The 16,689-nt window shown below is 39.2% G+C and overlaps 1 protein-coding gene across 1 annotated transcript in view; it reads left to right on the forward strand.

The window, feature by feature from the left end:
- pth1r (parathyroid hormone 1 receptor) overlaps window positions 1-16,689 on the forward strand; it is a 41,546-nt gene that overhangs the window by 12,791 nt on the left and 12,066 nt on the right. The window contains exons 2-4 of the mRNA XM_020102071.2: window positions 8,775-8,877; window positions 15,113-15,223; window positions 15,463-15,584. Of these exons, the coding sequence (XP_019957630.2) occupies window positions 8,775-8,877; window positions 15,113-15,223; window positions 15,463-15,584 (336 nt within the window). The remainder of the gene's footprint in view (window positions 1-8,774; window positions 8,878-15,112; window positions 15,224-15,462; window positions 15,585-16,689) is intronic.

Raw genomic sequence — 16,689 nt, forward strand, 5'->3', positions numbered from 1 at the left:
TTTGCTGGAAGTCATGCACAGAGTTATGGTACATGTTGTTTTGTACTAGACACAACATGTGTATATCTGTATATATTCTATGTATTTGCTATGCAGCAATAAATAAATCTTTGCCTCTTGATTTTAAATGGTGTTTGTTTTGAAATGGCTCCAGTAAAAAGCCATTCTATCAAGGTGACAAGGTTCATTCTCTTTAATAAGCCTCTTCACTAATTAAAATGAAAGGGTATTATTAATATTAGCGGGCAATGAGAGAGACACCTGGCCTGATTAAGTTTTGCCTAATTAGCCCACAGTATAGAGGTTTTCTGTGGGAGGCAACTGCAATTAGTGGTTTTATACAAACTGTGTCCTTGTCCTGGTTGTTTGCAGACACCAGGCTGCTGCGTGTACCTTTGGTTTTGAGTGGAAAAGCCGCTGATTGCTTGAAGTGTTGCCCTCTAAATGCATCACCTCTTTGAACGCCACGCCTTCTTTGCTCAGATGTTTAACTACATCCCCCTGCACTGATTGCTGTGTTGTCCTCTCAATGATAATGGACCACATCTTGCTGCAGAAATGATTTTCATCAGTAAGGTTGGAAGAGTGTCATGTTGAATTTTGAATCTTAAGTCTTCGTCATGGTGTCGCACTGGTCAGACTGACCACATTCTTTGCACCCCAGCTCTCACTCTGTGACTGTCTGCACACGTACAAATGATTTTGTCTGTCATTAGCTTTACTTTAACAGTGATTCAAATCATTTTCAAGGCACTATGGAGTCTGACTGTAAAGTACAGGATCTACCATTAGAGCTGGTTCTAGCAGAGTTTTAAGGCTGCAACTAACAATTATTTCCATTATTTATTAATCTGTAAATACACTGAATCATTTGATTCAACTTTTAATGTATGAACATATTGATATATGCTCATCTAAAGTGAGACATAAGAACTCCTAAACCAACAAATGATCAGTTCACTCTCACTATCACTTAGATAAAATACATATATGTGTGTGTGTGGGTGTTTATGATCGAAAACATTTTGTTGCAATATATGTTTTTACAATATTTAAATACTTTGAAAATTTATTGATTTCTTTGAAATGTAATTGATAATTACTTTGAAGTGATGTTTTGGGTTTTGTAGCAATGATTTTTGTTTTCATCAGGTTGAATTTATTCCTTTAAAAGTCCCTTGATGGCGTGTACAGAAATATATGAAATGTATTTTCATCCATGTGCGACTGTGTTCAGTTTGTTAAAAAAAAATCAAAGGAATCTTCTGAACAAACAGAGAAACTAAATGAATATAATGCTGCTTCTGTCAAATGTACAAGGTTTAACCATTTTTGACAGTATATCAAAAATAATTACGGTGGCTCCCAGATGGCCACTGATGGTCATTTTTATACCTCCGCACTGATGACAGCCGTGGCCGAAGGCATTATGTTTTCTGATTGCTTGTCTTGTTTGTCCGTCCGTCTTATTCTCATTAACACAATATCTCATGGACTTGGATGTAGTTTCTTCAGATTTGGCACAGAAATGCACTCGGGCTCCAGGATGAAGTGACTGGATTGAAGTTGTCATAGTTCACTGTGAACAAAACACATGTAGCCTACTTCAAAAACACATTCTGACACATTTTCTGACAAAATGATGAAGTGATGACACGTCTACTTCACTCTGACATCGCCATGCTCTGCACCTCCACATATGAAGAGGAGATTGTGCCCATATTTTCTGCAACTGACTGGTTTGCAGAGAAATACAACCTCCCGGCAGTAATTCTAATGGAAGCTGGTGTTTGTGGTGTTGTCGTATTGGATTGCATCATATAATAATACATTATTTGCTCCTTCATGTAGGAAAATATGGACAAAATGTGAAGAATTGCTCAGTGAATTCTGTTATGGACAAAGTGTCTACTTGACTTCCAGGAGCAGGCTGGAGTGAGCAGAAAGATCCACACGCAGAAGTGGCAGATGGCAGATCGATGGCGGTTGATAGCTCACATCCATTTAGACTTGTGAAAGTGTGAGTTTGTAATGACGTCAGCTTTTTGATATTAAACTAAGTGGAATATAAATTGAAAACTCCTGCTGGCAACTAATTATAGTGTTGACAGTGAGATGCAGCGCTCCAATACGAAAATAAGGCAATTAAAGTGGCTTAATTAGCATCTGAGGAACAGGAGGACGCTGATGTGAATTAACAGAAACAAACCTGAGTCTACCTCACCTGACCATCAATCCACCATCATCTTTCATTTATGGAACCTTTTGTGTGAAAAATGCCCGTTGGAAAGCTTTCAGACATGTTAAGGTTCCTCCTCTTCTCTCTGCAGCCGTGTGTATTTTGGTCAAAGTCTCATTTAAAAAATAGATGAGTCCATTAGAAGATACTTGCTGTCCATCCTGATAAATATTGTAGAGCCCTACTTTCTGCGACCTCATCTATATCGTCCACGCGATTATTGTAGGTCGCGGCGATTTCCAGCTACTTTATTACACTGACCCACAAATCTGACACTTTCATTCATTATTACAACTGATACTGAAAAACCCCGATCATCATTTTTCAGCTGCTGAATCTTTTTCTCAACATTTTGTGGAAAATGTTGATGAACGCGGTTTGTTAATTAACAATGTTTTTTAAAGGTTCAAGGAACACTGACATCATCTCATGTTTAATCGTCAGCTGCTGCGATTTAGAGGCTTAGAGCCGACGTTTCCAAGCGTTGACTGATACCGTGAACATTCCACTGTGTGACCTGGAACTGTATGATCTGTTACATCTGGGGGGAAAAAATCTCTAATGGATTACAAATCCACTACAGAAAATATTTTTATCCTTCAATCCGTAAAGAGAAAATTACTATATTTACATTGATTGTTCCTCATTGTCCTTCCAGCAGTCAGTCTGCCACATGTTAGCTGACACTTCCGTGACATCCATTAAGACAATACAAAATGTCTAGCGCTTTTGTTTGTTGCGTAATCATTAAGCTTTTGATGAAAATTAAAATGCTGTGTTTGTATTGCTTTATTAAAGAGAAACCCCTACTTTATTTGTATTAAATCCCTTATATAACACACGAATGGGCTTTTTCAACTCAGAGAACAATACAATCACCGCTATCTGGACTCCACAAGATGTGTGCCGCCTCTCAGAGCTCACACAATGTTTCCATCAAGGACAAAAGTGCTGTTCTTCAAGCTTACGACCAGAGCAGGGTATAATTAGGAGCTAAATGCTGCTTTAAGTCAGAATGTGGTCTGCAAGCATTTCCAAAGGACAACCAGTCTTGTGGTTTGTGGTTTTTATCATCAAATGCAAATTGCACAGTTGAAGAGGAGTGGCACTGACTCATAGAGTTTATAATATCCAGGAACCTCATCCGCTAAAACATTCATGCGGTGCAATATGTCAAAAGTAACATATTCATGTTTTTTTCCAGATAGAGGACAGGCCATTAAAAACAAGATTCAGCGAACTTGTGATTTTCTAGACCCCACTTTTTTTTGTGGAGAAAAAAATGTACAGGAAAGTCAAAAAAGCCCTGGGGATCAAATATTGAATACATGCCAACAGCAAGGAAGTGAATGTTAGCTTATGGTGTAAAGAATGGCAAATGACCAAAACACGTACATAAAACAAACATTCAACTGTATTCCCATAATAGAGACGCTTTACAGAGACCAAAATAAATATTATTGTATATTATTTATCCTCCATGTGATGAAGTGTCATCTGGAAAGAAATGTCTCACTCCATATGAGCGTTTACTGAGGAATCTCATCCTCTGTGACGGATCAGCCAACACTGGGGGGTATTATTATACGAGTGTGAAACGATAGAGCAAATTGATACGGCTTGTGTTTCCAGGGAGCTGTGATCATAAGGTTAATGTTGACTATAACAACATCTCCAAGCACTGAATACTGACTGTGTGTGTGTGTTAGTGTGTGTTTCTAAACCACTTTCATCCACACACACACACAGTCTCAGATGTTGTAGCTCACCGCGACTCCAGCGTGGGAGGAGAAATCGGAATTATGTAAAATTTTCAGGAATATGCTTGGTTCAGATGGAGCAGTGGTTTGCACACAGCAAAAGGGTTTCTGGTTTGAATCCCAGTTCTGTGTGGAATTTTCATGTTCTATCCCGACATGCAGATTAGTGATTAGGTTCATTTGAGACTCTTCTTACGTGTAAATGATCGTTTGTCTCTGTTAGTTCTGCGATACGCTGGTATCACCCTCACCCAGTGCCAGCTGGGATTGACTTCCTGCGCGGCTCACTCTGTAATAGAGCATATTCATAATAGAAGTATTTGGCATTATTCTTTTATAAACACTGAATGAACTGCAGCAGCCGTTTTCCCCTTTCACTTACTGTTGTGTATATATGACATGCATGTATTATATTAGAATCATGCAAAAACCGCTAAAGCAAAATTACAGCAACATGTATCCATTGGGATTACCCTGATTTAATCTGGATGACTGGTACAGAGAAGATCGATGTGCTGGAACATCATGATCTCTTTGTGGTATCGAGGAAAGTCTGATGTTGCTTTGTCTTTATTAGTGTTCAGTGACATTTTCCAGGTACAGCACATCTGTGCATGTTGGTTAAAATGAACCCTTTGAGTTCACGTTATGGAATAAAGATAAAGATGCTGTTGTTTTGGATCTCAACCAGTCACTCAGCTCTGTGGACCCTCAGTGGTCCTCTAGCGCCACCATCTAGCTCATTCTCCTCCTGACCCTTGTTACTCACAAAAACTAAAAAGTGTGATTGCAACACAAAAATATTTACAACCTGAATTCCCCTTAGCACCATCATTAGGCCAAACTTTGTTTACTGTGGCTTCTGTTGTTTTACTGGACTAAACCACAGTCCATTAAAAGTATTTTACTGATATCTCAAATTGAAAGACTAAGTTCTGTCATGAATTACAATAACTAGTATTTTTCATTGAAATATATAAATCTTTGTTTGGTGCATATCAGTTACAATCTCACACGAGCTATGAGGTGACATCAAATGTCATTATTTTAAAAGTGATGTTCATTCTGAAGCATCCTGGTGGCTGAAAGGCGAGTGTAAGCCGAGTGTTCGACAACAATCTTTGCTGCATGTTACATCCCCGTCTCTTCCTTTGTTTCCCGTCCGCCCCCTGTTTTAAACATTTTGGATCCTCGTGTGTTTTTGTTTTGTGCTTTCTAATGAAACTCTACCTCACAAGCTCCAGCATTTCACTCTCTTGATTCACTGTCGGGCATTTCAGGAAATGACTTTGGTCAACCACCACTTTCTTGAAAAAAAAAAAAAAAAAAAAGCTGTCCACAATCAAGACTGCTGCTAATGTACCGGAAACCCAGTGTCTCCACTCAGTGTATGCATGGCGTCTCTCCACATGACACCATTTCTGATGGACGACTTTTCAACTTCTATTTTGTAAAAAAATATTTTCCCACAAAAAATCCAAAAAATCAACAAATGAACACTGACGATATTCATCTGTGGCACTGGACAAGCAGAACTTTTATAACCAAACACAACATTTGGTTACTAAAATAATTTCGTACGCAAATGCTGGAATTAGAAAACTAAATTGTAAATGTGCCTTCACTCTCATGGTGTATAGTGTCAGTATTTAGTCACGGTGGTTCAACACTGTCTTGACACAGCAGCCTAAATACAGTTCTCTCAATATTGGTCTTATATCTTGCAGAGCGCTGCAGTTTAAGTCATCAAGCCGCAGTTCGCAAAGACAAATATAAACTTGTGGTTTATTCAAGTGGAGTTTGTATTCTAGCGACCAGTGATGAAAACACACATATTTATATGGTGTGTATTTTTCTAATTTTCATTTTGGCACACACTCAAAAAGCTTTAAACAAAAAGAATACTGTGTTTTGAATGAATTGCAGTAAATAAGAATGTCCATGTTACTCCCTGTGAGAAGTCATGTTTACTTTGGAGGTTTGGACGCAGGCCCGTGGAGGAGGAATCGTTTTCAGAAATAATCAGGGGGCACACTTATTACCCAGGACTCTCTTCTTAAAATGGTAAACGATACTCCTCTACATCCCCCGAGCAGGAGTCTGCCGATGAAGGAGAAATCCCTCCAGTTTTTGAGAAGGAAAATAAACCCTGAAACTCCATGAAACTCGTTTTAGTTTCATGTTTCACTGAAGCTCGATCTGTGCTGTAAAGGTTAATGTATTTGTTCTTACTGTGTCGGAACAACGGTCTCACTCTGCAGGGTTTTAGAAAAGAGGTGATAAAAACAAAAACTGTAGAACGTGCAATGCTAGGAGTACAAGTAGCTTGTAACTTTACCACTTTGAATTCTAAGGTAAAAAATGAACTTAAACTTAAATGCAGCAGATATATTAATTTCCACTCGAGCATAATGACATTTCTCTTTGCTTCATATACTTACTTGACTACACTGTGATGATAATGTCACTTAACATCTAGACCCTCCGTCTCTGGTTTCCTGTTGGGTGGAGCTTTCACCTAAAGTAACACCAGCCAGTTATTTAAAGGAAAATAGTGTCAACGTCTGCAGGAGCTGTCAGTGGAATATTCTATATTGGCGTAGTTAGCACAGCAAACAGGTAGTATCTATCCTTGTTCGCCTGCGGTCAAATGTTGTTCCATCTGTGGTTGTTTACCGTGCAAAGCCATAAACGTCTTCATTCTGTAACACCATTCAGCTCCCAGACTGGACATCCTTATTTCAGAGCTGTGAGTAGTGAAAATATTGATGGACTGAGGTATTATGGTTTTGTGTGCAGCGAAGCCATGACGGCTCGGTATTTACAGTTTAATTTCAAGTCCACGAAAATTACGCACTCGCACCAGAGACAATGTATACACGTCTGGGTTCCCAAATGACTCCATGTGTCAGTGCGCAGATTTAGAAGTTCCTCAGATACTCTTTCAGAATAGGGAGCAGAGATCGAGGGCTGGAAATGTCTGGAAAATGTCAAAAGTTTACTTTGCTGCAGCTTGTGGGTCTCATGTCATTTGTAGCAGCTGGTGACACAAATATAGATGCACTGCCATGTGTGCAGTACTTGTGCTACACTAACGTAAGTTTCATATACTGGGGTAATTGAATAAGTCAAGATTCTGCTACTTTATTCTACTCCAAGAGTACTTTTTACTGCATTACAGATATTCGAACGGCTCCTCTGCAACTGAGTACCTTAACTTTAAAGAGCATTTTTCTGATAATGCTTATTACTTATTTTTATCAAAATCTGAAATTAAGTGATGAATCATGCTTGCCAGATTAATTTATAAAGAAAACAAATCAGTGGCATTTAGTAGTAGTTTTAGACAGAACAGAACCTAGTCATTAAATTATAATAAGAATATCTCCCCTCTGCCTTTTCTTTGTGGACGCTGGTGCAGAGGCTCTGGGTGCATCTTGCATTTTAATTTGTTGTCTGACCTATTTCAAATGGCTGTGATACATTTTTTCGCAGCATCAGTATTTTTCACCTGTTTATGGATTAAACCTCTTTGCTCAATCTCTTTTGGTTTCTTTCCTCTCATGCATGTTGGAACTAACCTGGATTTTTTTAACAAGCACATTTCTTGTTTCAAACTAAATTAGATTTCTTTACATCCAGATTTGTGATTTAAGTCGTCATTAAATCAAAAAAAGGCCAAGAACAGGAGGTTTATTTCAGCCACCTCTCCAGGCCCGCTGCACAGCCCACATCTTAGTTCATTGTGTAGATGTATATTGCATTTGGCGTAACGCACCATGAAACTCCTGTTTGGCAAAGGTAAAGATCCTGGTGATTTGTGGTTCAGGTTTAGCACAGGGATTATTTTTTCTTTGTTTTTTTTTTTTCCTCCACTTTTCTCGTCACACTGTTGAAAATAAATGCGGTCACTTTCAATACAGTCACATTTGTCATTGCCCAAGAGTGATCCGTGGGCAAACAGCGAGCCAGTCAGTGTGACCTATTAGAATGGAAAATGTTCTCCTGACTGGAAAACCACACCTGAGCTGCCACGCCACAGTCAAACACCATGTTCAAAAGCTAAGGAAACATAAGGTGTAAGGAAATATTGGGAATAAAATGTTGTTTTTGTCCATGTTGTAACTTTGTCATGTCTGATTACTGACCGTTCAGAGGATTTAACCACAGGCATACAAACTAGGACTATGAACAACATGTAAAACTGATATTATTTATTCAAGGGGAAAATAACAGACAGTTAAAACTTTTATAGATGTGATGCGTAGCTCTTAAAGTCTTGACAGGGGAACTGAAAGTACAATCTAATCTGACCTTCCAGATACAGAACAGTCTGTTTAACATCCAGGCCGCTGCTTTCAGTCATATTCCATTTGAGAAAATGTCACTTGTTGAAGAGTATTTTACTGAAGGAAACTGGATTTGGATTTTGCTGTCTGCAGCACTATGACCAGGGATGCAGAGAGCGGTTAGAGGGTTTGAAGCAGCTGTGAAGACGTAACCGTGTCTGAATATTGGCCAACTGATGCATTTTCACTGGAGGAGCCGAGTCAGAATCTTTATTTCAGATCCAGATGGGACCACAAATGTGTAATTAAATGTTTTCTCTGCAGTTTTGGACACATCAGAAACTATCATGTTGCCGTTTGATGTTGTAATTGTTGGGGCTTAGTGTTGGAGGTTTGGATTTCGGTGCAAAACATGCATCATGCACTTTGCAGTTACACTTCAATATTTCCCTGACTTCCTAACCCCGTGTTTTTCCATTTCTGCAGGTCTACACAGATGATGTGCTCACAAAAGAGGAACAGATAGGCCTGTTGTTCAAAGCCAAACGGAAGTGTGAAGGAAACATCAAGTCAAAGCACAAGGTTCCTGGTGAGTAAAAAATGCAAGACACAGAATCTTCAGTCATGGGAGTGGCTCTGTGGGGCTTTGCTTTGGCACTAAATGCTAGATGCTAATGGAAGCATGCTAACATGTTCACAATGACGATAGCAACATGCTGATGTAGCAGGTATAATGTTTATCATAATCAGAATTTAGCGTAATAGTAAACAAACATTTGCTAATAAGTACTAATCCAAGGTGCAGTTTAGACTAAAGGGAATGTCTGTAGGATTTTGTGTTGGGCCAAAAACATCTGCTTGCACCAGATTCAGATCATAACAAATCATCCAGTAGAGACATTTCCCTCACCACAACAAGCAACAACAATGTGGTGGCACTAGAAGAAATATCAGGGGATCACTAAAGTCAAAATGATCCAAATCTAAATGATCTCTCAAAGGCCCACAACTTTCCGTCCAAAATTCCCTGGGAACCCATCTGATGTTTGTTCTGTTTCAGTTTGGATGAGCATGAAGCCACTAACCTGGAATGAGAGGAAACTTTACTTCTTTGGTAACAAACAACTTAATTTAGTTTGTTCAAACTAAAGTTAAGAAGTTGCATTACCACAATTGCTAACTTTATATAAAAAAAACTTAATTTGAGTTGTATCTATTTTTTCTTCAGTATCATTTTTTAAATATATATTACACGCCCTTTGACCTTCGGATGATCTTATACTATTACTCATTGCTTCATTTGCACTAGTGTATGTCATTGTATTTTTAGTTACTCTTATCTTATTTTATGACACTTGTATGTCGAGTTGCTTGAGGTGCCTGAGATTTAAGATTTTCATTGCAAACATGTACGCTGTATCTGTTGTGCAGATGACAATAAAAACCTTTGAACCTTTGAGGTGTTTTTGCTAAAACGTAGTGTTATCACCAGAGAGCAGGGGGCTGGCTGGCTTGGTTCTCTCCACCAGAATTCGTTTTTTCTCACGGTGTGATAGAATAACAAAGAGATTAAAGTGTTTGCGTTGCAAATCTTTGTATTGGCTGAAAAACAGATGAAATCCATGAGCCTGTCCGTCTTCATTTGTGTATATTGACCAAAATTGCTTGTTAGATGTCATTGAGAGATGCTGAAATATTGAAAGGATACGTGAGATGGCAACAGACTCATGGAATAGCAAGGTCGCTCCTCATTAGCTAATATATGATTTCCAGCAGGGTTATTTTCCACTACCTGCGACAGGTTTCTTTCTAAACAAACATTCGTCACAGATGCACGTATCGAAGGAGACTGAACCACTTATTGCTGCCAAATGCTTTTATTTGTCAGATAGGCACAGCTATTGTGGGAGTTCCCCAATGAATTCCATCTGGAGTGAGAGGTTCAGTGGAGAGTGCAATGAATCCCCCACGGGCTGCACAGAACAGAACCTCATGTACACAGATTAGAAACACTCATAATTTACAGTGCAGGGGGATGCCACGAGCACCAGCAGGAGGCTGGAGTGATAGAGGAAGAAATCAATCAGCACAAACAGTAGTTTGCTGGGAACTGTAAGAGTAGATAGCATATGAAGCAGCAGCGGCGGCATGATGATCACAGTGAGCGAACGTGACTGTAAAAAAACGCCTTGTTGTCCTGATTGAATGTGATTGGAGGATTGTTGGAATGTGATTGTTGATTATAAGACCCGATACTAATCAGCTGCAAAACTCCTCAGCACTCTCAAAGAACCCTCTTGAGGCATTCATTAAACAAAAACAAGTAAATAAAGAATCATCATGTTTGGGTCTGTTTTCACACACTTTCTGCTGATTTGGTCAAATGCCTTTTGTGGTGCAGTTGTCAGGCAGTGAAATGTGTACTCTCACAGTTTAAATGCTGCTCTGTTTCCTTTGTCCTCCTTGTGGCTTCCAGAGCCTGAGATCGAAGCTGATCCTGGGGTGTATTTGTGTATTTATGGGTGTCTGAGGACTACCATTTTCCAGCAGACACCAGCATCTACTCTATCTCATTGCGGTTGCTGTCATTTTCCCTGTTGATTGTTCAGAGGAGGTTTTTGGATCCCACAGTGAAACCAATCATATTATTTTCTCTTTAAGCTCAGCGCATTGCGGTCGCATCGAATTCCTCGACCCTCCAGACGATACCCCCTTGTAAATGAAACACATAATTAAAAATGTTTACTTCCAGGCAGTGGACAGAGGAAACCTTTGTTGACCATTCCCCGTTGTTACTTTGCCCTGTGTGGTATTTCCCAACTCTTCATGGTTTTGATAAAAAGCCACAAATCTGAAATTGGATTTAAGAAACTATGACAGAATTGCTACTATTGAGGAGTGCAGGCGCCGAACGGCAGCTTGTGTTAGACGTCCAGGGTTCATGTAACAACGCTGCACTTTTAGTGGGCGGCCGTAGATGCTAATGAAAATCAGAGCAGTCATTCAAACATTAGGCCTCTTTCAGATGAGAGTGTGTGTTGCTCATCTGACCACATCACGCTCGATCCACCCTGACGTGTCGTAGTTGTCACACTTCAACCGTCAGCTTCAAGCACATCTGCAGCTGCACAGTGACTTTTAATCTCATGTTACACATATATTTATGTATTCACATTCAAACACACAATCTAGAATACCTTCATCTGCTTTTCTTCGTTTTACAAAATTAAATGTAGATTTTTAACTTTGGAATGTGCAAAACTGAGTTTTATTAGGATCTGCACCAAATAGCAACTACTCATGAATATCAGTCCTCTAATTAAGCCTGATTTTTTTTCATTAAGGTTCATGAATTATTCTCTGTGAAACGAAGGAAAATGTCGAAAAACGCTATCTCTCTAAAAATCCATCTGCTTCCTGATCCGGATCTGCATCTAAATGTGTTGGGGTTCCTGTTGCGTGAAATTTAATGGAAATCGATCCTGCTAACTAACAAACAAACTAACACAGATGAAAGCTGAACCTCCTTGGCACTAAATACACTTCCATGGGCTCGTTTCTCTGTCCGCACATCAGTGAGGATGTTCAGACCCCTCAGTGAGATGCTGTTTTGGGGGTACGGTGCATAACAGCTGACCTGCTCTCCTGATTGTGTTGCCGATGACTCATCTTGCGAGTGGTGGCGGTTTCCTGACCTCTTTTGGAAGGTTGCACACATCTGTTCAATCACATAACAGCTGAAGGAATTAGTGTAAACACATTACCTTAATAAATAAAAAAGAGAGTCCCCAGTGTGTTTGCAGCGTCTGCCTGGATAAGCACATATGTGCTCGTTTAACATGCTTGATTTGAGATTAGTTGTTTTTTTTCTTTTACTTGAAACGCTTCGACTTGACTTCATTTGAACTTGATTTGAACTTGAGCGTCTCATGTGGTTGTTTGTTTGTAATTATGTAATGTGCAAATCATTTAAAATCTGGGTTGTGGTTTTTGCTGTGATGTCGTGCAAATTTATGGAGACTTTTAAGATTTGAGATAACGCTCAAGGAAAGCATTACTTGTTCTTTCTGATGACCCATGTAAGCGTTTTCCTTGAAGTGGTCATTAGGACTTTAGGATTTTTTTTCTTTCTCTTTCGTGCGTTGTGGTAAAACCTTGACTCTGTGGGTTGAGGTAATATCAGAGAATAGCAGCTACTTTGCATTTTTCAGGACTTTGGCTTTACATCTGTGTTTGTCTTGCCTGTGTCCTGCCTGACCACCCCCAGAGTTTTTCTTTCCTCCTTTTTGGGCTCTGTAAACTCGTGGTTTTCTGAACTATTATAAGAGATGTGGAGTGATGACTATTTTAAAACACCACCAGTGTGAAATAGGATTTGCTCAGGGTAATGAATCGATCGTGCCTTTCTGGGTTCATTGAAAAAGATGGTCCCGCGTGAGGCTGAACCTTTTGGTTTCGGTTGCCTTTCAGCGTTTTATCTATTTGTTTTTGTTCCTCATTTGTGCTTTAAATACACAAAAGTCTCCATTACGTGGCCGAGACAAGGTTTTCTTTGAGGGAAACACTGAGGTTTGCCTGGAGAGGACAGTGGAGGGATGTGGGTTCAATGCCCCAGACCTTGCAGTGTGAAAATAGCTCAGACTTCAAGCTTGCGGTCTGGGTGTAGAATAACACCAGCAATCATTATAAAGGCTTGGATGTATCAGGAAAAAAGTGCAATATGTGTTTTGACATCTGCAGGTCAGAATCAAATGAGTGGGGGGGGGGCATTTAATAAAACCCCAGTGACATCACTAATTCCAAAGTCCGCTTGTAGTCACGTTTATATTTAAATCATGGTCAAGAAATTTACGGGAAATTATATATGCGTGTGTGTGTTCAGTGTTTAATTTGAGCCTGTTAGTAGGTGGTCCTATGGTAATAAAACCTATGGCAAAAGTGAAGAGCAATTCTACTTTTACTTCCAGGATGTGTGGTCAGTGCGATTTTCGAAAACGAAACGCTGTTTTTCTCCCAACAGGGATCTTGAGGAATCAGTCAGCTCCGCTCAGTCTGCTCTTTAATTTTGTGCTCCAAGTGACAGGCAAATAAAAAAGCATGTCGTCATTGCCTCAGATGTTTCTTTGTAAGTTTGATTACAGGAATGAGAAAATAATGGATCTACTGCAAAGAGAGGATAGTTTTAGTTTTATCCTCAGCTACTTATTAGTGGTCAAAGTGGGGCAGATGTTTTCAATAATACAACATAAATGCCAAACCATAAGGGAGGCTTTTGCCAGGAATCTGTGGGGAAAGGGATTTCGCTCCCACTATCTGAGGGCTGAGGGCCACGGTTTAGCTGACAATTAGGGGGTTCTGTGCCCCGAAACAGATTTTCTGTTCCCTTTGAACCTGCAGCTCTTTGTCTGAACCAAGTATAGCTGCATTATAACAAAATCTCTTGGCGCGCATTCCTCACTGAAAAAAGGGATGGCAAAGTTTTTGTGATGTTCTGTAAAACGCATGCAGTCAGCAATCTTGCAGGGATCTCAAGAAAGTGGGAGAAAATGGTGAGAGGTTCAAGCTGTGATGGTTCCTTTGCATTTTTACATTCTACTCTTTCTTCACCACGGCCTCAAATCATCTATAAACTTTAATTGAAAATTCTTTTCAGTTTCATTTGACCAGGCAATCCTATAGTTTCACACTAAACATGTGAGGTGTAATTAAAACATGTTGTAAAAGTTGTATTTCTTTAAGGAGTTCACATGGTCAGGATTGAAAAACCTGGCGAGAGATTTTAGAAGTTATTATTATTATTATTGGTTTTTTTTAAGGATAAGGAATATTGATAATGAATGGATTATTATTTTGTTTTATTAATTTTATTTTATCGTATTATTTGTGACAGTTGTATATTCTGGTAATTTATGATAGATGATAGATTTGTTGACTACTAGGGCTCCGCACTAAGGTTAAAGCTGTAATAATTTGCTAATGGTTAAATAATTGGATTATTACAAATTTTTTAATTGATCAGTTTTTACAGTTATCTTTTACTCTGTTTTTCAAAAGCACCATATAATAACATTTTATTATTATTATTTAACAAAGCAAAATTACTTATATTGTATCAATCTAGCGTCTTAATTCCTAAGAGTAGCTCTTTTCTTTTTTATGTTATTTTAAATTGAATTTCTTCTGTTTCTCAAACGAAACTCACACTCAGACTTTTAAAGATTGCCGGATGAACAATTTATTTTTTCTTTCAGTTCTATGACATTTCCTAGAGTGCACAATTCTTGATTAAGTTACATTTGATGTGGGTCGTAAACAACCGCAAAGAAAAGCTGTATAACTCTCAGCACTTTTTTTATTTTGCAGTAATAGACTAGATGGGCTACAACAATGCAGCCAGTGTTGCAGGGAGTAATTTAAATGACATCCATACAATCATAAAAATAGTGTGATGTCATCAACAATGAAGTCAGTGTGGAGATCAGCTCCAGGCAACAAACAACTTGTAATGAACAAACAATCAACACACAACTTGTTATTAGCATTGTGGGAATTGTCAAGTCTTAATTATATAACAGTGGAGGGGGAGTGGACCCGTGCGTACGTCTTCAAACAAAACATACATTACAAGGTTGCTCTGCGGTGCTGATTTACATACATGTGTAAAGTTCATGCAACTGGCCTAGTTTTTTAAAGGACAAGAGGATCCTTTAAAACGTATTGTCTTGCTGTCGTAAATGCCTGCGGCCATGTGATGCTGACATCGAGCGTGAACGATTCTCTGTGGCTCTATTTTTAAAAGTCAGCCTCTGCTCTTGTCTCTGCAGATGGTTTCTGCTCACCAGAATGGGATGGCATCGTTTGTTGGCCTGAAGGGCCTCCGGGGAAGCTCATATCCACCGCCTGTCCGGAGTATATCTACGACTTCAACCATAAAGGTGAGTGTGGCCCTGGATGCAGCCGGCAGTCGTGGTCCTGAAGCTCATTCAGTTGGTGAAAGGGCACCAGGCATCGGATACGACTGTAAAGTACACACAAGAAAAACCCGGGCTCCTTCTGAAACGTCTCTTTGTGATTTATAAAAAATTATGATTGTTTAAATGAAAAAGAAGCTGATGATGAGTTACTGACTGTGCTGGCAAACTTTGTAATTAATCCATTTCTGCTTGATGTCCAGGACTAGCATATCGTCGGTGTGATGACAACGGAACGTGGGAGTTGGCTACTATCAACAAGACGTGGGCCAATTATAACGAATGTGCAAAATTCCTCTACCATTACAACCACAGCCATGAAAAGGTGAGGTCGGCCTCATTACCATTTACACACTAATTGACAGAGTTACAGCTTCATTTTTCACGATAATAAAGAGCGATAGCCTCTGTGAATTCTTCTCCTGACTGGATTGTCGCACGATTACAGCCTTTTAGGCAACGATTGCAACACTTTACACCGCAATTTCAGTGTGTTACACATGTTTGACTCGCCTTCTCAGTAATGTACAGTGTGAATAAACTTTAATCATATTTAATGAAATGTTGAGACGATGAGAGGGAGATAATGACAGAGGACAGAAATGTGTCTCCTTTGTAATAATGTGAAGCCGCAATTAGCTAAATGTCCATTTAAACGTAAACTGAAAACAGTAGTGTCACATAAGTCTTGAGTGCAAATTGCGAAACTTGCCTGAAAGCATGTAATTCAGGGAAAATGAAGAACAAGACAAATGGGAGTCAACCTCGTATCCAGCTTCCAATTACCAGAAAATAAGAAGCAATTTAAACCCACCGACTCTGCGACATGTTGGGGTCTTTTTTTGAATAATGGAGCTTTAAATGTATTTATTTTAAATTGATATATATTACATGGCCAAAGGTTTGGAAACACCCAAACATTACACTCAAGTACTTTCGATACCAACTGAAAAACTGCCTCACCTCTCTGGATTTGCAAAGAAAATCTGAAAACTTGCTGCAGAGATTTGCTCCAATTCAGTCATGAGGTCATGGCTGAGGTGGATGGTTTGAGATAAAAAACCTGGGGCACAGTCGGAGGTTCGACATGTCCCAGGTGTCCTCAAGGTGTTTGATGGGTTTGTGGTCAGTTGGAAGTGCACCACACAGTGATATCACATCAGGCTGTGGGAGTTTGATTTCTTTTCCAGAGCCCAGCCTATATATTGGGTGATCAAAATCAGCAGACTTGAGCCTTTTCACTGACATAGTTATGTTCTTATTTTGCCATGAAACTTTACATACATACATGAACACACAGTATTTCTGTGACATTTCAATGCATTTGGCTCATCCCTCTTTTCACAAACACGTACATCTTATCCCTACACATACAAAAAGAAAGAATAAAATAAGTAAATAAATAAATTTCAAATTAACTTATCCTTACA

The sequence above is a fragment of the Paralichthys olivaceus genome, chromosome 16 (genome assembly GCF_024713975.1).
Source record: "Paralichthys olivaceus isolate ysfri-2021 chromosome 16, ASM2471397v2, whole genome shotgun sequence".
Lineage (NCBI taxonomy): Eukaryota > Metazoa > Chordata > Actinopteri > Pleuronectiformes > Paralichthyidae > Paralichthys > Paralichthys olivaceus.